The following is a 22166-nucleotide window of genomic DNA, read 5'->3' as shown; positions in this document are numbered from 1 at the left end:
CGCACTGGTAGACTTCAGATTAAAACATGTATTTTCATTTTCCCTGGACTGTTTAGATCCACAAACAAGCACAACTGCAACTATTAATTCCAGCCAAGAGCTCTCAAATATACAACTTACTATTCATGTGAGATCAGTTAAGGAGTCCTCTTTGAATTCTCTCCTCACACTGTTCTAAGACATTTATCCTACTTGATGCAAACAGCAATTTTTATCACTGCTCTCTCAGTTTCTTCTAATGGACAACACTAGCAAGCTTGAAAATAAATAAATAGGGTGAAACTAGATTTTTTCCACAGATTTTTGCACTGGCTACCTCTGTTTATAGAAAGTTATTTATACTTCAGAGGTGCTTCAAAAGTTATTGAAGAATACTAGAGAGTATTAGAGAATACTGCCAGCATTGTGTAGGAGATTATGAGCCCTCCTGTAACCTGCAACACTAGTGAGACTGGTGTAGAGACACTCCAATGAGTCTGCAAGAGTCAGCCTGCCTTATTTAGGCATAAAGTAATTATATTTCTTAAATAAATTCCTAAATTAATTTAAATAATTACCTCAGTTAACATCTCTTTAATTTGTGGAATGCATCTATCAGTGAAGCTTCAGGGAACTGCAGAGATACCTACCTAAGCTCAGTCCACTTCCACTGAGGTCAAATTTAAAGTCAATCACGAAAGCGAGTAATAAGGATACAGGCTTTTTTAGACAATAAAATTAAACTGCCAGGTATGAGATAAGGTCCCAACATTCATAGTTTACACATACCTTGTACAATCCAATGCCAGGATCAATTAGAAATGAGCGAGATGATGTAGATGGCTGACTGGGTGATCCACTACCTGTTGTTTTTTTGACTTTGTTCTTACAGTTGGAAACAGCACAGGGGTTCACCTCTCCATCCTGATCTGTACCAGAAGCGGTGGTAGGTGCTTCAGATTCAGAACGTATCAAAAGCTGAACTATGTCATTTAGTCCGACATTGTAGTCAAATAAAGTGTGTCCATCCTCCAGCTGTCAAGAGAAAAAGATACTTGTAAAATTCTACCTCGAGGTAAATAGGCAGGTTCCAAATCTTCCTTTTAAAGACAATAATCATATAGATCAGAAATTTGCTTCAAAATTATTATTTTCAAGATGCATCTATTTCAAGAGGCATCTATTTCAGGTAGATATAAAATCCTGTATCTTGAGTAAACTCAGCAACAAACTCCCATCAAGTTAACTCTGGCCACAATTTCATCCAATGACATCACTCACAGGCTTAAAATTAGAAACAGATATCTTTACAGACTTTGGATGCTTTTATTATGGACTGGTATCTGAGCTACTGCAGTCATTTTCTAATCAAAACACACACAGGACCTACATTGCCTCTTATACTATATATGCAATAATTAAAGTGAAAATTTTTTAATAACAGTCATTGCATTGGGTACCTTATAGCTACATAATTTCACAATTCACTCTTTCCCCACCTTTTCTAAAAAGCAACTCAGTACTAGACATTTCCCTAGAGTTTTGCAAACTCTTTCCCAAATAAAACATCTAGATATAAAAACCTCATACCCACATAACTTCATTTACTTTTCAGAACCCTAAGATCTGAAAATATTGTGCAAGAGCAATTAGAGTTAGACAGAAGCAACACCAGAAATATGTACAGGGCCTTCAAGTTTACACAAGGAACTCTCCTAAATTGAGAGCATTCAAAAACATTATTCCAGATTTAGTCAGTTTCCTTCCAAGAAGCATCAAACATAAAACTTCATTCATCAAAAATAACCTAACTGATCAGTTAAAAAGCTATTATAAAACAGAAGAAAAACAGGCACAATGCTGTTTTCCTTCAAATAACTTCATAGTAACTCTGCAAATTTCAGATGCAATCAGTTCCTGCAGAACACAAGACTATGAGTGAATTTTTCAATCATATCTGTCTTTGAATTACCAGTTATTATCCTTAAATTACTTGATAATCTTACCTACCCACAATGAAACTAACAAATTCACAAAACAACTGTCAAGTTGTTTGACATGAGAGAGGAAAAACACAGAGAGTAGTGAGCATGGCATTTCAGTTAAATACTCTTAACGGCCTTCAGCATCTTTGAAGTAGAGAATATCTAACTTATCAAAAGGTTTGATGCATTTCTTCGAACTTCAAACTAGAATTTCAGTAGCTACATTTTTCTTCATGCTGTGATGGAAGAGGAGAAAGAAGTACATAACTTAAAAAAAACAATCTCCCCAAAAACCTCCTACCCAATTCCAAAAATATTTTTGCAACAAAAAACTCCTTGACCTTTTCTCAGGAGAACAGGTACTGTTTTCATCACCACTGTCTTAGGAATCTTTTCAAACAGATCTATTTTTTCATCAAAACATAGACTATCAATTCAAGAAGAAAAAGGAGGGAGCAGCAAGAAAGATAAAGTAAGAAGGAATTTTTCAGCTTCTCACAAATGTGGTTTTCTGCCACATTCAAGCTATCTCAGGACAGACAAAAGTAGACTGGAAGTTTCTTTCTGCCTCCATCCCCTCTTTTGAGAAAGATCTCAAAAGGGTAAAGGACAATTATGAACACAAACTGTCTGACACTCAAAAAAAGAAGTCAGCTGTCCCCGTTGTGAATTTAAGATCTGTGTAGCAAATTACACTCCCTACTGTTTTGTACCCACAGCTGAGATGTGCAAACAAAAGTTCTCCTACTATGTTTCAATATAAAGACAACTTCATCAGCTTCAGTCATCAGTCTATATTTGATTAAGTCTGCATTCCCTGAAAGCAACAGTAAGTGCAGTAAAATCACAAATTGAAGTCTCCTGGCATTAATTCCACTCTTTGGTCATGCAGTAGCCAAAAGTCAGCAAAACTAAACACAGAGAAAAAGATTAGTGACGATGCTTTGTAGTGCTGCAACAGCACTACAATGGAACAACAGCGCCAGGTCTGCTCAACAGCTACAGGGATGACCCTTGCTGAGCTGAAAGTTTTCAAACCATTTCAACATGCAGCAGATACAGCATTAAAATCTTCAGTACAAACAGTTCTAACTTTATCATCTGAACACAGGTCTTTAAATGGAAACCTTAAGCAACTGTTATTCTAGAAGTGACTGCCAGTGTTGCCTCATATGCCAGGAGCTTTAGGCTAGGGTTTCATACTGAGTAGTTAAGCTACTTAAGTATGTTTAAGCAACCTTTCCCCTCCTGCCACAGCACTTGTTCATATTCTTTGATACCTTTTTAACCATGTGTACACAAATGTTTTTGTAGCCCTATGAGTGCATTTTTTGTACATGGCAAGGACTCCTTTATTTACTACTTCGCTACACAAGCTTTCAAAAAGATGCAAGGTCAGGACTATAGACTGCTAGACATCTTAGTGCTGACTTAGTTTTATCTTCACTGTTCCATGCACATGATCACCTGTACTTTTGAATCTCCTATACAGAGTTCAAAATGTAGCTGCCAAATGTATGCAATCCTTCTATCTGTAGACCTCTGCAAATAGTAGCCCTGGTACTGCAGAAATCAAGAAATTAAGCCAGGACCAGAGAGAAACAGTCAGAGGTAGTGACCTGCCTGACACTTGAAAGTGTCATTTTCCTATAGCCCATCTAGGCATTGCATTGAAGTGGAAAGGTGTCAAGAACAGATTAGTTGGTATTTCTTCTCTATCTACAAAATCCCAACCCATGATGTTTCTTAGAAGACTCTTCCTGGTAAATGGTTATATACAAGACTAGAATTTTAATCAGACTGGCTGTTGCATACCATAAAATGACTTATGAAAATACTAAGAGACCTGCTAGTGCATCTTTATTTTCATTCTTGCTTAAATAGTCAAGTTACAGCTCAGGTAGTCCTGTTACATAACATTTTTCACTTTTATCAATGCAATTACACAGAATTATTGCTACAAATCAGCTCAGCTGAAGCCCACAAAAAACAAATCACTGCTTACTCATTCAAGTGACTGCGTCATTTTTACTTGGAAATGCTTGTTCATCTTAACTGAAAGCTACTCTCCTCTGAGTTTCAATAAACGGTAGACCCAACAGAAAGAAAACTCAGATGGGTCTTCAGTTGTTAGAATCAAGTATATCTTTAAAAGCACTACAATGACTTAAGAGAACTTAAGCAATGTTTTAGTTTTGTTTCTTTATATACCTGCCAAAAAAAACCACCATCTAATTGATGTAGTTTTGATACAGTAAATATAATACTTATATGGGAGGGGAGATTTAATTATCCTAAAATACCCCCATTACAGAGGGTAGCAGTCAGACTTCTGGTTCCCAGCTATGCTTCATAGAGAAGTCTCATTAGAAGCTGTCCAGTGTTAACACTCAGCTAAGAATACCCTGAGTTTAGTCAATGTGATATGTTCATCAGTTATGACTGCAAAGTAAGTTATGTACTCAGTCCACTACCGTATCCCTTCCATTCACAGAAGAGGGAAGAGGCAAAGAAAGAAGACTTGAAAAAGTTAGGTAATCTGTCCAGGAACAGTTACATTTAACATATTCAGAAAGCCAGACATGCTTACCTAAGCTAGGCCTTGACTAGGAAGAAGCCTTCTGCAGTGATCCACACATGCACCACCATGCACAAACTACAGATTCCTTCACAGTCAGCCAGCTCTGATTAACACTAGCTTAATGCTTAGCAGACTAAGCTGATGACTGCAAGGTTGTTTAATTTACTATACCAGTTTACAGGGAACTGGTGTTCTGTTCTCTGCCCAAGGGTTGGGGTTTATTTTTTTTCTAACATCAGTCTTCTAGGCAGGAATGTTTTATGACCACAGACTATTTTGTGGCTAGTGATGTCATGTTTAAGTCTGGAAGCACAGCAACAGAGATAAAACTGCTGCAAGCACACTTCAGATGAAGCAGGATGTGGTGTCTGGCAGCATATTCAGGGAAAGAATATCTGTTTATAGTAGGAGCAAAAATAAGTTCCTAGAATATCAGCAAAGGTATACATTTACACCAAGTCAGCTACTTCGCAACAGTGCCCACTTCTGGGGACAAAGTGGAGATATACAAAATGTAATTGGCAAAATCAAGTTCATGTGCTATCTGACTTAAAATAACTAATGTGTGTATCTACAAGTATATCCGCACCCTGCATCACTGACAGTTAAAACACTAAGAGTAACAGAAGCAGACTGACCTGCTGGAAAGCAGCTTTGCAGAGAAGAACCTGGGGGTAACAACGTGACCATAAGCCAGCAAGGCACCCTTGTGGTGAAGAAGGCCAATGGTAGCCTGAGCTGCATCATGCACAGTATTGCCAGCAGGTGGAGGGAGGTATTCCTTCCCCTCTGTTCAGCACTGGTGCGACACACCTGGAGTGCTGGGTCCCATCCAGGGGTCCACAGTACAAGAGAGACATGGACACGAGCAGCTAATCCTGGATACCATTTCCAAGCATATGAAGGATAAGAAGGTGATCAGGAGTGGTTAGCATGGAGTCACCAAGGGGAAATCATGCCTAACCAATCTGATAGCCTTCTCTGATGGAATGACTGCCCGGGTAGATGAGGGGAGAGCAGTGGATGTTGTCTACCTTGACTTCAGGAAAGCTTTCAGCACTGTCTCCCACAACATCCTCAAGGGCAAGCTCAGGAAGTGTGGGCTAGATGAGCAGACAGTGAGGTGGATTGAGAACCAGCTGAACAGCAGAGCTCAGAGGGTTGTGACCAGTGGGGCAAAGTCTAGTTGGAGGCCTGTAGCTAGCAGTGTACCCCCAGGGGTCGGTACTGGGCCCAGTCTTGTTCAACTTGTTCATCAATGACCTGCATGAAGGGACAGAGCGCACCCTCAGCAAGTTTGCTAATGATACAGAGCTGTGAGGAGTGGCTGGTGCACCACAAGGCTGTGCTGTCAGAGGGACCGTAACAGGCTGGAGAGATGGGCGGAGAGAAACCTCATGAAGTTCAACAAAGGGAAGTTCCAAACCCTGCCCCGAGAAGGAATAACCCCACATACCAGTTCAGGCCCCAGCCGGAGTACAGGCCCCCCTTGCCAGAAAGCAGCTCTGCAGAAAAGGACCTGGGAGACCTGGTGGACAATAAGGTGACCATGAGCCAGTAATGTGCCCTTGTGGCCAAGAAGGCCAATGCTGTCCTGGGTTGCATTAGGAAGAGCATTGCCAAGAGGTAAAAGGAGGTGATCATCCCCCTCTACTCAGCCCTGGTGAGGCCACATCTGGAGTGCTGGGTCCAGTTCTGGGCTCCCCAGTACAAGAGAGACATGGCACTACTGGAGAGAGTCCAGCAGAGGGCTACAAAGATGATTAGGGGAGTGGAACATCTCTCCTATGAGGAAAGGCTGAGAGAGCTTGGCCTGTCCAGTCTGGAGAAGAGAAGGCTGAGGGGGGAATCTTATCAATGCATTTTAACATCTGAAGGGAGGGTGTAAAGAAGACAGAGCCAGACTCTTCCCAGGGGTGTCCAGTGATAGGACAAGAGGTAATGGGCACAAGTCGAAACACAGGAAGTTTTGTCTGAACTTAAGGAAAAACTTCTTTACTGTGAGGTTGACAGAGCACTGGAAGAGGTTGCCCAAAGAGGCTGTAGAGTCTCCCTTCCGGGAGATATTCAAAAGCCTTCTAAACAGGGTCCTGGGCAACCTGCTCTAGTTGACCCTATATGAGCAGTGGATGGGACTAGATGATCTCCAGAGGTCCATTCTAACCTTAACCATTCTGTGAAGCTGGAAAATCAGTGTTTGAAGTACTCCGCAACAGAAAGACAGACAAACTATAAGATGTGGTTTCTTGAATTACTGACTTGATTTATTACTTGTTAATATTACAATGGCATCCTAGTCAGTAAGGCGATATCCTCAAAGCCTACTACAGCAAGGAAACAGTGACATCCACGTAAGGCTCTCCAGTGTATCCCTCCCTCCAGTTAAGATAATACCTCCTACTCTGTTCCAAGTTGGCCAGGCACTGTAAAACGACTTTCCAAGTTGTACTAAAGCAGTGTCAGATGCAGAAAATTCAGGATCTAGCACTATGTTTGGATATGAACAAGCTGAGGGGGGTGGGGGGAGAATAAAGTGTGATACTTTCCTTTCAACACCCAGATGGCATTTTAAATCCACCTTGGAATACAGTATTTCTTGCTAAAAAGCTCTTATTCTCAGCAAACATTGCCTTACTATGTCACCAACATTCATGAAAGCATGACTAAATCAAGTCCCAAATAACTCCACAGACAAATTAAATATTCAGCCCAGAATTGTAGAAAGTTTCATCAAAATCAGTCAGGCAATTTGTGGGAACAGGTGCTGAATGATTGCTCCCCAATCAGCTTCATGGAATGTTCACTTCTAACAATGGTTATTTATGTAACTATATACGCAGCAGAATGGGATGAACTTTGTTCAAAGACATTGAGAAGATTCCCTGAGAATATGTTTGCCCAGTCAGTGTACTAAGTAAAACAAACAAAAACATTACATAAGATCATCTGATAATTAACTAAGTGTTTTTAAGGACACTTGTCATTCACAAGTGTATAAATGCAAATTATGAACAAAAGTTGTCAGGTAAACACTAGATAGTCAAGCTGTATCTCATGCAAGTCAGTGATTAATTTCTAATGTACCAGAGCAAGAATAACTGAAAGGCAATTTCATTTATTAAAAAAAAAAAGCACTTGTTTCCATAGAAGTAGATTTCTTTTCCAGTTTTTCTTCCTTTTAATGACTGGCATGGTTCTAAGAGCATTTTGAACAGAGTATCATCAAAGAGCAGTTGGATTTCTGGTATATACCAAAACTATCTCTTTCAATACACTAAATACACTAAATCCATAAGCACAGAAACAGATTACATCCTGCAAATATATTCTCCTAGTTCAAGTTTTGTATAGGCTATCAATTACAAAGCACTTCTAGAGCAGGTTATTATAAATACTTAAGGCAATACAACACTGTGCTCACACTACACAAGGGGAGCTGTAGCAATGCAATACTGGAATTGGTACCTACTTACTATCACTGTTAGAAGACCTCTGTCTTGTAACATCAGGCCATAAATGACTTAGAAGGATGCAGAAGCTGCACTTATACAAACATGAATGACCATGCAGAGTGCCATAAAATAATACTGCATTACTTCCAAAAAAGGCCTGACAAGTGGTTCACTAATTATCATATTAATTTGCCTATAAGTCCCAGCAGAAGCACAGTTCATTTTATTATGGGTTATACAGCCCCTACAGAAACCTCCCAAGAAAGCATGCTTTCATTGCAGAAAAACTCTTAAGAATACATTACCTACTGTTTTTATCTTACAGTGTGATCCAAGAGGATAAATTCCTGGGTCACCTTAATCCAGTCATTCCACCTAACAATCAAGAACTTTAATCACTTACAGAAGTGCCTTTAAGCATCTTCTGAGGTTTTCTTTTCCAAGAACTAGAGCAGTACCTAGACTTAGCAATAAAGATGAAAGATTCTACACGGAATACAGTAGAGCTTTTTTATTTTTTAAATTAAAGAAGTCAGAAAATCAAGTGACATCAATCTTTACTCTGCATAGGCATAATATGGTCCCCGAAACAAGTTTCTTGAACAGAAAACACATAAGGGTAAACAACTTCAAGTTAAATTTCAGTAAATAAAACCTAGTTAAGGGTTGTTTACAGGAACAAACCAGAAGAATCCAGAACCTCCTGTTGAGTACTCATGGAAAGGAAGTAAAGTGAACTTCCAGAATTTCTACTGTTCTCAGTCTCAAGACTTGCATACAAACCTTGTTCTTCCTCCATGGAAGAGGGCTGATGGAACTGTGACTTTCATGTAATATTTTCCAGAAGTTAACACTTCAAGACATCTGAAATCCAGAGCATGTTGCATGGAGAGTTCCCTGCTGAACACTGTCAGGAATGGTTTTCTTCTTGTCAAGAGTGACTTTATGCAACTGTCTTTACACGAGTGTCTTAACACATTGGCCAAATGCTGCAATTTTGTGTACCAGTCAAGAGCTATCTTTTTTTCCTATCATTTCAAGAGTGCTTCAGTGGATTCCTGAGTTTAACAAGACTAAAGAAGAAAAGCCCATGACTTAGAAATGACTCTGGGCTGGCATCACTGCCAAATCGATAGAATTGCCTACTTTTGATAGGACTAAAAGTCATCCTTTATTCAAAAAAGGAAATCAGACTTCAATTCTAGATCTCAACATCATCTTGGACACTGGAGGTCTGGTCATCTAAGGTAAGCATTCAAACACATCTGCAACCAGTTTCTCTGGCAAACTCGTAAAAAAAATTCAAAACCAGCTTTTAAGTATGTAACAGTGGGACCAACTCAAATCAAGAAAATTTCAGTAGCCTTTAGTAGACTACATTACACATTTAGCTCATGCAGTTGGCAAAGTCTGCTCAGTTTTACTTATATTTTCAAAACAGAAAGAGAACCTGAACAATATTTTTTTATTGCATAAGGAAAACTGTAGCCTAGACCTTGATTCATCTAGTACCTGAAGGGAATGCTTTAGGATTCTAGAGTTTTTAAACTGGCATTAACCACATCCAGAGGCTGCATGTACCATGTCAAGTTTTTAAAAGAACTGTGTACTGGAACTATTTCCTAAAGAAGTGCTGTTATCTCATCTCCTACAGAGATAAAAATTAAATGAAAGGAGATTTAGTAGCTGACCGTATAAAGGAATCTTTATACCTTTATATATATATCTTTTCATGAATTGGAATGTTTAAGATGTGCTATCTGAAAGTCTTTGTAGCTCCAGGAGGTCCACTTTGTTCTCAAGAATCTCTAGTATTAACAGCAGATGTTCCAATTCACATACAGGCTGCTTCATCAAAAAACATTTTGTCTTTAGGTCATTCTGTTAAAACTTTCCATCTCCTTTTGCATTTGCACATGGGACAGTTCTACCTCTGTCAGTGACATTTTTGAAAGTAATGTATCAGCAATTTTTGATGGTCCAGAAAGGTATTCCTAGGCTTACAGAATGAAACTCCAACAATCCATTATAATACATGAATAAAAAAAGCAAATAACCCCAACCAAGCATCTTCAAGCAGACTGCACATCCAGGAGGTTTAGTGACTCCCTGTCTCACCTCCTTAGAAGACATGGTTTTAAACTGCATATGGGCTTTATCAGATGGGCTCCATATTTAGCTAGGTTTTTGCATATGCACTGTGTAGTCATAACGAGACCCTGGTCCTGTTTTTTTTGCTTAGGACCTACAAATGATTCCCTCTAATTTCCATCCTCCTTGCTGCTGGCATTTTAAGCATAGATCTGAACAGAAGCACCTATCAGTCTCATACAACAATTAACTACAATAAAGGTTTAGTTATAACCTTAAGGTTAACCTTAAAAAAATAACATTAATAACCTTAATCTTAGGGGCTGAGGTTGCCCTTCATCAACGCTTTTCATCGTTTCATCTTTTAATCCATAACAAGCTCTTCAATGAATGCAGAATCCAAGCAGAAAGGGACTGAGATTTTACAACCTTGTGATTTTTGCTTGCCACTAAAAGCACTTCAACATACACAGTTTCATTAGAAATCCTATCACTGATTATATGTTCTTGAAGATTTGTACTAACTTTTTAGTTCTTATAGCTTGGACTTAGTGGGTTGTTGTTAAAAATGGACAGATTAGGATGGCAGATCACCCCCTCAATTTCAGGAGGAAGAATTTACTCAACAATAAAAAAAATTAAAATCATTGCTCTGTCTTGCTTGCTCTCCCTTAATACTCTTTTCAGAATAGACTACATCAGTAGATGGAACATCTGGACAAGGAATCTCTCAGACAGATCTGGATCCATATCGCTCAAGAACAAACACGGGTAAATCATAACATTTTAAGAACTACAACAACCAAACAAAAAAATTACCCTTTGGAGAACATGGCCCAAATCAGATTCAGTTGTGTCACTCTTCTTCCCAAGAGGTTCACATTTCAAAGCAGCCTACAAGAATGCTTGAAGATGTGACCACTACACCACCAAATCACACCAACAATTAAACATCAATTAGTTTTTAAATCAGAGACAGTGCTCTCTTTTGACTGTATGTACATCATACAACAGCTAATGATCTGCCCTTGACTCAAAAAAAGGTAGTCATGATATCAAAAGATATCAAATGACTTACTCCCAATAAATCAGACTCTAGATAGGCACCTGTGTTCTACAGAACCCCCACAGCACTCGCTGCAAATTTTAAAGCAAGAAGAACTCCTACCAAGGAAGAACATGAAACTTCCAATATTTAAGAAAGCCTTTTCTGGAGTTATAGTGACAACAGTCAGTTTGAACAGAGCACAAGTTGTGTGAATACACTGTCCTTGTTCAACTCTGTACACAGAGAGAATGTTTGGCAAGCTGTATTATAAAGCTACACAAAGTCACACAACCTAGGAAATTATAGTACCCTGTTGCTGACACTGTCATGAACTACACATCTACTTCAGGACAGACACCATTATAAATGTTCACTAGTCATCTTGGTACTTAATCAACATAGCTAATTTTCTTTAAAAAAAAAAAATCATACTTTTCCAGAAGTTCTATAATAATGATAAGTAGAGAAGCCTAAGTTTAAGACCACACTCTCCAACAAAACAGTGCTCTTTACACCATTACTACAGAATTTTTTGCATAGTGCACAGGCAGTGCTAAAACATTTTACCTTTCTGTTTGGACTAACTATAGTCCAAAAAAAGCTTCCAGTGCACAAGATTAGTGCCAAGATAAAAACAGCTGAAAGCCAAGAGGTGCAAGAAACGATTCCTTGACATAAACAGAATATCAAGTTGAAGGCAGTCATCCTCAGTCTCAAGCAACGACAGACGCTCTATAAGATTCAAGTCTGCAACTCTTCCAAGTTAAACTTTTCAATAAGAAATTTATTGTTTTGGAGAGTATTTCTTCCTTTATTACTGGGTGAGATGCAAAACAAGTTTTATTTTGATATGACACATTCTTCTCAGATGCAATTCTCAATCCCATTAAAGGAACATTTGCTCATTAACTCCTAGCTGGAAGAAAAAGTTAGGGAAACAAGTCTTCTTTTCTTCAGCAATTCTAAGCAGTCTTCCGACTAGGGGGAGGAAGGGGGGAAAAAAAAAAAGAAAAAGTTCAAGGTGTCTTCTGTCTCATATTGAGTCTTACCTGACACTTTTGTAACAAAAATGTATGCCAAAATATAAAGGTGCATGGGAATCCTTAGAAGCATGGAAAGACTTCTTTGTGCTGATTAGATTAGAGCTGTCAGGTACCTCCTGTATGATGGAATGGACTCCTATAGCACAGGCAACTGAAGTTCAGCAACAGTGGTGCCAGGGAGAGCAAATGACTATCTGCAGCTTGTAAGGATACCTGTAATGAAGAACTAGTTATTATCTGACCTTCTGTAACCAATGACAAAAGTCTAAAAAAATACAAGGAAGAACCCAGTATGTGAGGGCAGTTATTTTAGCATAATTAACAGTTAAATGATTAGGAATGGAGATCTAATTAACAGCTTTTAAAGAAAGGAACCATCTCAAGACAATTTCCATCAATATAAACTATATCAATATTTCATCATATTTCATCACTGTCAGGCAATTCTCATCAGCCAATTGTCAGTCTAGGGCACGCATCAAGTTTGTTTTGCATTTAAGTTTTTCTTGGAAACATGCAATTTGCAACAGCTTCCAAATTAAGTTAAGAAAACCACAAGTGCTAAACTATCATACCTAGTTTACATAAATAAATTTACAGGCCACAAAACATACCCTTAACGCAGGCTGTCATTTCCTACAGGTTGCATTGATTCTGCTTTTTCAGCTTCCTAATATTAAAGCCATACCTACAAATTAGTATAAAGAATACTGCTTTCATATACTGAAGATCTTCCTGCAGTTTGTTTAGGCATTTTGAGTAACATATACCAAGGATTGCTAAGCTCCACTAATAACTCTATAATGAAAATGTAGCAAGAAGCTGATTTGGATAAATACATCCAAAATTATTATATAAAGCTATAAATACCCTGTTATTAAGACTGGTAGCCCTATTAACAAGTCAATCTGAAGCACACACTATGAACGTTTCAAGAATTTTGGGATGTAGTCTTATCTGCCCTGAAGACCCCAGATTTCTCTCTTTTATCCAGTTATAGCAGCACTACCAGCTTCATCAAAGAATGCCAATCACTTCCTTTCTAAGACAGTTGGAAATTATTTCTCCAAGACATGAAACTTCAGCTGCTCAAGTTGAAGATTTCTCACATTCAGATTCTGCCTCAAGCAGACGGGTTTTGGACAGGTTCGGCCAAAAGTGTTTATAATTCTCTAAGAAAATAAAGCTAGGAAAAGATTGTGTTAAGAAACTCAATTGTTTTATGAATAGGCTTGGTACTCCCACTCTTCGGGGCAAGCCTCCACAAATAATACTTTTCTATCTTTCAGGGAATTCAACCAAGGTCTAAGTATTTAAAAGGTTTTTAAATACACAGATAACAGGCCTGAAGTTTGGAAGCTTAAGTTTATGACATTCTATCTACTATTCACATGTCAGGTCAAGACAGCAGAAGCTAGAGAGGTCTTGTATAGGAAAGGCTGTAGGTAAACCAAGGCATGTCCTACAGTCAGATTTATAATTGTGTGTTCCACTGAAGCTGCTTTACCACAAGGATGCTCTCAAGTAAAACTTAAGCCCTTCCATTTCTTCTACGCTCCATCTTTTCAGTTAAGTCTACAGAAACAAAACCTTAAAGAGTTGGATATTGCAGCACGGGCCTGACAAACTATACTTAGAGTCAACTTGCACAAGTAACTAAAAAGATACATGCTACCATATTTTCCTGTACATAAGAGTTCAGCTTCCCTTCTTCTAAAGGAGTAAATCTGATTTGCTGTCTTACTTCAATTTCATTCTGACACTAAGCAATTAAATAACTTCAATACTACCACTTCCACCTGCTGACTTCAATCTTCCATGAAACAGGTTTGGAGTATCTTTTTCACAAACAACATAACTTACAAGCAATTTCTATCACTGCCTCCCTCATACCTGTACTCAGAAGAAATGTATGGGCCATTCTTCCCTATTCCTCTGGTAAGTGCTATGGAAAGCAAACTGAGATGATAATTTCTTTAATAAAAAATAGTTGTGTAAATTTTCACTGAATTCAAATTCCAAGGGCATGGGAGAGGATGAAGGAAAAAGTCAAAATAAGATTGTATTATTTTTATGTTCCATAAACAATACATACTGCTCTAAGGGCTTTTATAGCTACCACTTAAAAGCGCAGGCTACTGAAGTACAATAGTGCGCAGGTTTAGTCCTGTGCAAGACAGAAGTTCAAATTAATATACATGTGGTCTTATGGATAACCTTAAGTTCTGTGGCAAGTTTTCAAACTGAAACCTCAATATATTTTTACTGCTTATTTTTTCCACCATTGTAACTTAAAGCTGGAAATCCCACAATGACATCTTAGTTCCTTAGAAAGTCTGCTCCGCTGGGTCAAGATGCAGAAAATCCACCTACTCTAAAATCTCCTTCACTTTCTAAGATACCCTTCACTTTCATTAATGAATACTGAGAATTTAACTATTCTTATTAAAAAGTGCTACAAGTTTTCCAGCTAGGACAGAGAACTTTCTGCCAAAAGTCAGATTGGCTTGTTTTACTTTTGTCATCTTCAGACCAACTCCACACACAATACACTGTAACGTACCAGTTTACTAAGTTAACACTTAATGATACATTTATAACATTCCCACCTAATGTTTTAGAGTGTAGCAAGTGTATGTCATTATTTACTCCAGCATAGAGAAATATTTGTGTTCCTCCAGGAAACTCCCTCCAGCTGATGATCTTCCCCCCCCCCCCCCCACTAAAGAAAGCAAGAAACATTTCACTACACATTTCTGTGTTCAATACAGTTCTCCGGCTAACTGTAGGCTAGCTTATTATACCACAGTAAAGAACTACACACACACTGCTATAGCCAATCCTCAGAAAATCTATAGAATGACTTGACTTGTCCAGCTGATATGCAATTATTTAGTTCTACAGAGAAATTGATCCTCAGGGAATCCAGGGTGCCCTCACAGTCCAAATGGTGTAAGTTACAGTGTGACCGTCTTGCTTGTTCTTCAGCACAGCAGGTCCTCCTAGCAGTGCAAGTGAAAAACTAGAACCAATCTGTTCAATCATGTAGTGGTTTTCCTGGCTTCACTAGGAAAGATGAGTAATACAAAGCACTACACTGACCACAACACTAGGTTCTTCATCAGTAGTTGTAGGGTATTTTAACCCTTAAGAACAGGAGTATGAAATATCATGTACTTAAGGTCCTACATTTAACTTTGAAGCTCAGACAACAACAAACTACAGTATACCAGGTGAACTACATTAACTGGCTGCAGACACTCTTGGTCCAACTCAAATGCAAAGGTGCTCAGCCTAAAATCTTAACTTAAGCTGTTCTCACATTTACCACAAGCTAAGAACATGAAGTTTTTGAAATTCAGCCCATAAGGGTACAAAAACCTAAGTGAGCCACAGTTTATAACCTCATACATCTCCCTTTTTTGAGAAGAAAGCTACATGTTCAGTCAGTCTGCCTGTATCCATCACCTGCAAAGCATCTCTGAATTCCCAGACAGATTACAAGCGGTACTCAGTAGTACGATCACAGTTCCACTAGAAAACCATACAGACTTAACCATACTGACTGCTAAACTGATAAAATAGGAAAAGAACATGTGGACTAGACAGTGTTTTTTACCCGCTAAATGCAGAAATCTTCCCATTTTTTCCATGTTCTTTAAGCTCAATATATTGCTTTTTTTTCACCTCACATTTAATTGAGAGGCACTTTTTATTCCATTTGCTTTTATCACATCCCTGGGAGAGCTGCAGCTGTTTACATTCTCCTTTGCTAATTCTCTGTGCCCAGTTTTAGTTGTGTAAGAGCAATCCTTCTGACCTTTTTTCTACTCACTAGCACCATAGGATCAAAACAAATGATCCAAAATCATCAAGGAAGCTTCAGAAATAATTACAATAATTACAAGAAAATAGATATAAATAATTCCAGAATCAGAGAAGCTATTTAAAAAAAAAAACTCTATTACTCTAGCTTTACTGAACACCATCCCAGCTGTATTCTAAACTGCATAAACTAAACACTAAGCTAATAAATGCTGCTCACATAGACAGCTTCATCTATAATATTTTACTATTCTACTTTTAAAGTAAGACAACTGTTGACTAAAATCCACATATTCAAGATAATTGGTCTGGCTACCAACAGACAACGTAGAAAAGCACAGCTCAATACAGGCTCATTTCCCCTGCTTATCACACAAACTGTGTTTCACACCAAGCTCTGTACTGAAGGAAGAGGTATGCTGGCACAGGCACAGCACAAAGCTAAGCAAGTTATACAACTTCAAGACCGATGCTTGCATTTAGCCTCCTCAGAGAAACATGAGATTATCTGTAACGGTCTTGAAAGACATGTGCTCCCTCAGAAACACTCCTTCTCATCAATCACTGTAACACACACACACACAAAAAAAATCTATGCATTCGCTATTGGCTTGAAGCATGTTTCAGACTACAGCTTCAAAACCTAGACTTAGTATTTAGTTTCTAATGACCACCCCTTAGCGAGAGTTAACAGCAAATTTTTAATTCTTATGGCTGTCTTGTTTTAAGGCAGAACCTCACTGCCTTGCATCACTCAGCTTAAGTTAACACCACAACAGTCATCTGTTGTAACAAGCCCCGTCCTGAAGAGTCCCTATCCCAGAAATACACCACGCATCCGATACCTTCTCTCTCAGTTTATATGCGCGCCCGCCCCGACTACTCGAGCACGGTCTACACCCCGCGGCGTACGTAAGGCGGCCTTAAAGGCCGCGCCGCTTGGCGAAGCGGATGCAGCCCGAGGCGATCCGTTTGGATTCAAACCCACGCATCCGCAGCGGGGCGGGGGGCGGCTCACAGAGCGCCATCCCCGGCGGCGGCGGGGCGGGCCGGGGCGCGCAGGCTGGGAGCGCGCCGCAGCCCCCCGCCCCGCCCCGGCTCGCGCCGCCGGGCGGTCACGTGCCCGCCGCCGGGAAGGCGCCCCCGCCCCCGCCCCGCGCGCGCGGGCAGGCAGGTGGGAGGGGTTCGCAACCGACGGTCCCCGAAAACCGTTAGCCCGCCGCGCGGCGCCCGGACGCCGTGGGAGGGTCGCGCTCCGCAGCGACCCTGCAGCGGGGACTGACGGGACATTTCGCTTCGCGCCGCCTCTCCTCTTCCCTCCCCCCCCACCCCCCTCCCCACGTGCGGGCCCCGGAGGCGGCGTCCGCCTTGGAAACCGCCCGCGGTACACCCGCGCGAAGCGCTCCGCCCGCAGCCGGCCGGGCGCAGGGCGGCAGGCGAGGGACGCCCGCCGGCCGTGCCTTCATCTGGGCACGCAGGAGGGCCGGGGACTTCCTCCCTCGCATAGCCCCCCGGCCGCCCTGTCACTTCGGTACAGTAGAGGATGAGGGAGGAGCCTCCCTCGGTTCAGGTGGGAAAACAAAAACACAAAGGGGCCTCTCCAGCACCCGCACGCCCTCAGGGAGAAAGACGGGCAGGAGGAAGGGGGAGGAGGAGACCCGAGGTGGTCCCCGGAGCCTCTTGTCACGCCAGCAGTCTCGGCTCCCTCCTGCCCCTCACCTCCCTCTAGGCCCGCCGGGACGGGAGTAAACAAAAGCCGGAGTGCGAGGACGACACATGGGTGGGGATGGGGATCTTCACACAAAGAGCAGAGCAGGAGGAGGGAAGCCTGAGGTGGGAGAAGGGGGAAGCCCCCCTCCATCTTCACCCTTGCCATCCAGGTAGGGGCGTTTCCGCCTCACCTGCTTGCCCCGGTAGAAGAGGCGCTGGCGGTCGGGGCTCACGCGGAAGGTCTCCTGGATCTTCTCCCGCAGGCACTCGATCTTGGTGAGGCGGCTCAGGTCGTCGATGGTCTGCGTCTCGGTGCCGTCTATGGTGCGGACTTGGATCCACATGGTGCGCGCCTCCCGCTGCCTCAGCCGGCCGCGGGAAGGGAGGGGGCACCGGGGAGCAGGTGGGAAGCGCGTCCTCTCCCGCTCTCCGAGTGCGCGACTGTAGTGTGCGAGGGAGAAGGGGAGGGGGCCGGGCGCTTCCCCCGCTCTTTGTTCGGCTCAGTGGGGCAGGATTTTTAAATCCCGCGGAACAGGCGCGAGCCTCCCCGCCCGCCGGGCCGCCGTCCTCGCTCCAGGGGGCGCGGAAAGGCAAGGAGACGCGAGCCGCTCCCGCCCCGCTTCGCGATGGGCCGCGCCGCGAGCTCCCCGCGGCGGCGCCGCGCGAGGCAGAGTCTGGCGGGAACCGCCACGGCCCGCTCTAACGGGCGCCGCCGGGAGCCATCTCCGAGCCCCGGGGAGTGTTTACCAGGCGCCGCCGCTCTCACATGGAGGTCACGGCGCCAACGCTGATCTCGCGAGAGCCCCCGGCCGCGGCCGTAAAGAGACAACAACACCGGGGCGGGGGGGAGAGGGAAGCGGGCAGCACCACGCCCCCTCCCCCTCTCGCCGCGCTCAGGCCGCCAGCCCTCGCTCCGGTTCCGCGCCCGGCCACGCCCCCTCGCGCGCCAGGCCACGCCCCCCTCGCGCGCCCGGCCACGCCCCCGCAGCGCTGCCCGCCCGGCGGCTGGCGCGAGGCCGCGTGGGGGGAGGGGATGGCGCGCGCTGGGGGAAGCGGCCGTTAACGTCTCCATGGCGGCCAAGCGGGGCCGCCTCGCTCGCTTACCCCGCGGGGCGGGCGTCCCGGGCCTCTGGGGCCCGCAGGGCCTGCGGCCTAGCCTGGCCGAGGGGCCGGGCAGCGCAAGATTGCCTGATTCCTCATCGACAGCAAGGAAAACCGTGCCTGCTCTTGAAGATCTAGGCCCCAGCGTCTCCGAAGACGGAGAACCATTCAACCAGATTTAGCTCTGCCTAAAAGATACAGATTAAGTCTAGCTGATCCTATTATAGATGCAAATGTGGGACAGGTCAAAGACAGAAAGAAACCTCGTTTTTACCGCAAATCAGATGTGGGTTGGACTATGAAAGCGTATCCGATACGGGACTTGCTGGAAACCAGGAAATGGGATCATGGATGCCTATGCTTTGGGGAGGAATTTGGAGCAGCTGTATTGTCTGAGCAGTAAGACTTAGGCAACTGGATTAAAATTCTTACAGACTGACAGGATACAGAAGATACCTATGTAATTCTGTGGCTTTTTTTGTACCAGATGTTATAAATACCTCTGATAGGGTGTTGAATCAGGGAGAAACAGATTGCAACCATCATTTATTAATTGATCTGTTAAACACCTTTTGTTAATTAAGCTGTTATTATTAATAGACTCAAACAGTTATTATTAATATCAGAGTAGCTATTGCCATAGCACGTTCAGTCACTCGCTCACACTCGCTCACAGTTAGGCAGCCGGAGCAGCAGTGGGGCGGCCAGCCCCAGCAGCTTACTTGGAGGCAGAGGGTCGTACCCACCTGCCGGCGGCTCTGGGCAGCCGTTCAGAAAGCCCCTCGCGGGACGCCTCGCTGTGTCTGCTGCACGCATGCTACCCCATGGTGTTGGTCCCCACAGAGCAGCCACGGCCTTGGATGTGCGGTGGGTTGCACAGCCCCGTGTTGGTGCTGGCAGGAACTGGAGGCTTTGGACAGAGGCGGTGGCGCCTTGGTGTCCTCAGTTTATTGGCTCTTGCTCTAAGACCAGCCTGAGCTCCTGGGAGACCTTCAGATGCCTCCTCTCAGCACGTACTTTTCCTCTCTTCAGCCTGATGTTTTCTGGTAACTATTTCTCTATCCACACCCAGAGGTGCCTACAGATCCCATTCACACAAACACAGCTTTTATGACAGTATGACAGCAAAGATCCCTGTATCTTACTTTCAGATTTGAGAATTACCACTGTTTTGTCTGAGTTACTTTGGGCTTGATTTTTGAGAACTGGGTATGTGCAATGCAGCTGCAATGATGTTTCTTAGTCCTTCTGAAAATCTGCCCATTTCCTTTTTACCTTGCTAATCCATCTCTGTTGTTGAGATAGCACACAACTTTCTTACCTGTTGCTACAACAGCATGTTACCAAATTGCCTGTTACACAAATTCAGTTTAGTTTGTAGTTTATTGGTGTTATTACAGGCTCAGACTCAAATGCTGTAGTGAATATGGTCTATTTGGATTTTTGGGCCCCAGCTTCCTTGGGTTCCCTGAATCATTCAAAGATTATTTAACATGGAGGAATATAGTAGGAATGTGGTTTAATGGTCATATGTAAAAAAAGATAAATCAAGCTGTCTTTAGCTTTGTCTGAGGCAGTTACACACCACCTCTGTAGTTAAAAAAACAAAGTCTCGTTATAATCCCTTTGCTTGTCTTCACTTTTGCAGAATACAGTCTTGCTCTTGAAGCTTGCAGTTGAATGTTTTTCTCTTTTGCAACAGGGAAAAAAATTTGAAAGGATTCTGAAATGGGATAAGTTTTACTACATTAGAGAGAATAAGATCAATTCTTTGCTAGTGAGCCTTTGTGGAAAGCACAGGATGGACTTGCTAGAACAGGAAACTTTTTTTTTGCTAAGGAGACAGAAAATGAAAGAGGATCAATTGCTACAGCACTATTTGGAAATATATTGCCTGGTTTGTAAAGGAAAAAGAGATCAAGTTGCTGGCACAGCAGTTAACTGATTAGAAAGAGCACATGGTTGTGGAGTGATTGTAGGTGGCCTGTTTCATAAAGTGTATGATGGATTAAAGACTAGAATATAAAGGGAAAGAAAGTGTGTAAAGTGTGTTGCATTGGGAATCTGCTGCAGAATGTGAAAAGAGGTAGTTACTGAGGAGGTTAGAGGAAGAGAAAGCTGATTGTTTAGGAGGCAATAGTGTCCTCTTTGGGCTATGGGTGTACTGAAGAGCAAACTAGTTATTGACAAGGGAGAAACTGGCTGAGCAGCCTGGTATGCATTATGTACTGGAGTGACAGCAGCTGCGGAATTACTGAAATAAGCAGAATAGAGAGAAAAGGAGTCAAAGATACAGAAGTAAAACATGGAAGTAGTGAGGAGAATGCAAAGCAAAGATCTAATTAGAGGTACAAACAGAAATTAGTGACAAAGAAGCATAAAAATGCACAGAAAAATAAAATTTGAAGTGAGATTTTGGAGGAGAAGACAATTATCATTTTCTTATGGCAAAACTGAAAGAATAAGAATGAAAAATTAAATGAAAGTTAAATACATTGAGAATAGAAACATAACCATAAGCATGAGGTTGTTTTGGAGTTAAGAAAAGAATTGATGATGACATGTTCAAAAGCAAACCATGATGCATATCATTCTTTGTGAGATAAAGCAGTACCTTTACAAAATAATAATGTGGATGTGAGGTGTGCCCAGTGCTGTTGCTGTATTTTCACCCATGAGAAAATAGGATAATGTGGCTTTGAGTTGATATACATGATAGATGTCAATAGAAGTGTTACGTGAAACTCAAAAGTATAGGGTGAAACATGAGAGCTTTTTGGAGACTGAGCTTTTGTATATGTTGGTATTTTAGTAATTTTCCCCAGGTAGATTGCTCTAGGATGTAAATAAAGATAATTAATAGTTTGAAAACTTGTTTGTTCTTGCATTTGAAATCCTTTATGAAATCTTAAAAACTCAGGAGATTGCCCTACATATTTTGAGTTGGTCAGCAGGAGACCACGTATTTGACTGAATGGTTTCAACATGGGTAAAGTCATGGGTATAGACAGAAAAAGCCAGAGATGAGCTTGACAAAGCGAGAAATGCGTAAGACGCATAAAGGAATGGGAACATGATATGAAGCAAAGGAAGCAGAAAGAAGCCAGCAGAAATCCTACATTACTTAAATGTTTGAGACATTAGGTTTTCTTTCAAAGTTTTATTTATAATTTTGGTGGTATTTTTTCCAAATCTAATGATATTGCATCCTTTATATGAATCACTTCTTACAAGGTTCCTAACATGTGAGCAAAACTATGGTGATGACTGTAGTATTTATAGTTAATTATGTTATAGAGGAATATTTTCTGTGTATGAAAAAAGCAGACTACTATAGCTGGACAGATTAAT

At 41.9% G+C, this 22166-nt stretch overlaps 1 protein-coding gene across 4 annotated transcripts in view; it reads right to left on the bottom strand.

Annotated features, from left to right (window-relative positions):
• The window catches only part of UHRF2 (ubiquitin like with PHD and ring finger domains 2), a 94544-nt gene extending 75939 nt beyond the window's left edge, over nucleotides 1–18605 (bottom strand). For all 4 annotated transcript variants that reach the window (XM_067316721.1, XM_067316719.1, XM_067316720.1 and 1 more), the window contains exons 1-2: nucleotides 17906–18605; nucleotides 769–1014 (exon numbers count right to left, since the gene is read on the bottom strand). In XM_067316721.1, coding sequence (XP_067172822.1) covers nucleotides 769–1014; nucleotides 17906–18058 — 399 coding nt within the window. In that variant the 5' untranslated portion in view covers nucleotides 18059–18605. The remainder of the gene's footprint in view (nucleotides 1–768; nucleotides 1015–17905) is intronic.
• Between the last annotated feature and the right edge of the window lie 3561 nt (nucleotides 18606–22166).

This window comes from Apteryx mantelli, chromosome Z (assembly GCF_036417845.1).
Source record: "Apteryx mantelli isolate bAptMan1 chromosome Z, bAptMan1.hap1, whole genome shotgun sequence".
Lineage (NCBI taxonomy): Eukaryota > Metazoa > Chordata > Aves > Apterygiformes > Apterygidae > Apteryx > Apteryx mantelli.
This window is presented reverse-complemented; position numbering and strand designations above follow the sequence as displayed.